This window comes from Penaeus monodon, chromosome 22 (genome assembly GCF_015228065.2).
Source record: "Penaeus monodon isolate SGIC_2016 chromosome 22, NSTDA_Pmon_1, whole genome shotgun sequence".
Classification (NCBI taxonomy): Eukaryota; Metazoa; Arthropoda; class Malacostraca; order Decapoda; family Penaeidae; genus Penaeus; species Penaeus monodon.
The window spans coordinates 16,199,851-16,200,062 of record NC_051407.1 but is presented as its reverse complement, the minus strand read 5'-3'; the positions used below and the strand labels follow the sequence as shown (position 1 = coordinate 16,200,062).

Sequence of the window (212 nt, the reverse complement as noted above, 5' to 3'; positions counted from 1 at the left end):
CCAGAAAATGTTGACATTTTGAAACTAACATACGTTTTTTTTTCATATAATAACTACAACTTTTCTATCTTTTCAGTGGAAGCTGGGAAAAGCTTTAGGAGTGACACCAATGAAGGCTTTGTAATAAGTAAATGAATAAATTGATAATCAAAAACACATTAGAATACATTTATGGAGCAAAGTTATCTTCCTTTGATATACTTTCACAGTAG

General features: G+C 29.2%; 1 protein-coding gene across 1 annotated transcript in view; it reads left to right on the top strand.

Moving 5' to 3' along the window:
• LOC119586953 (uncharacterized oxidoreductase YjmC-like) overlaps positions 1-212 on the top strand; it is a gene marked incomplete in the record, with an annotated part of 12,303 nt that overhangs the window by 9,817 nt on the left and 2,274 nt on the right. Inside the window, 1 exon segment of the mRNA XM_037935685.1 lies at positions 77-212. Within this exon segment, the coding sequence (XP_037791613.1) occupies positions 77-124 (48 nt within the window).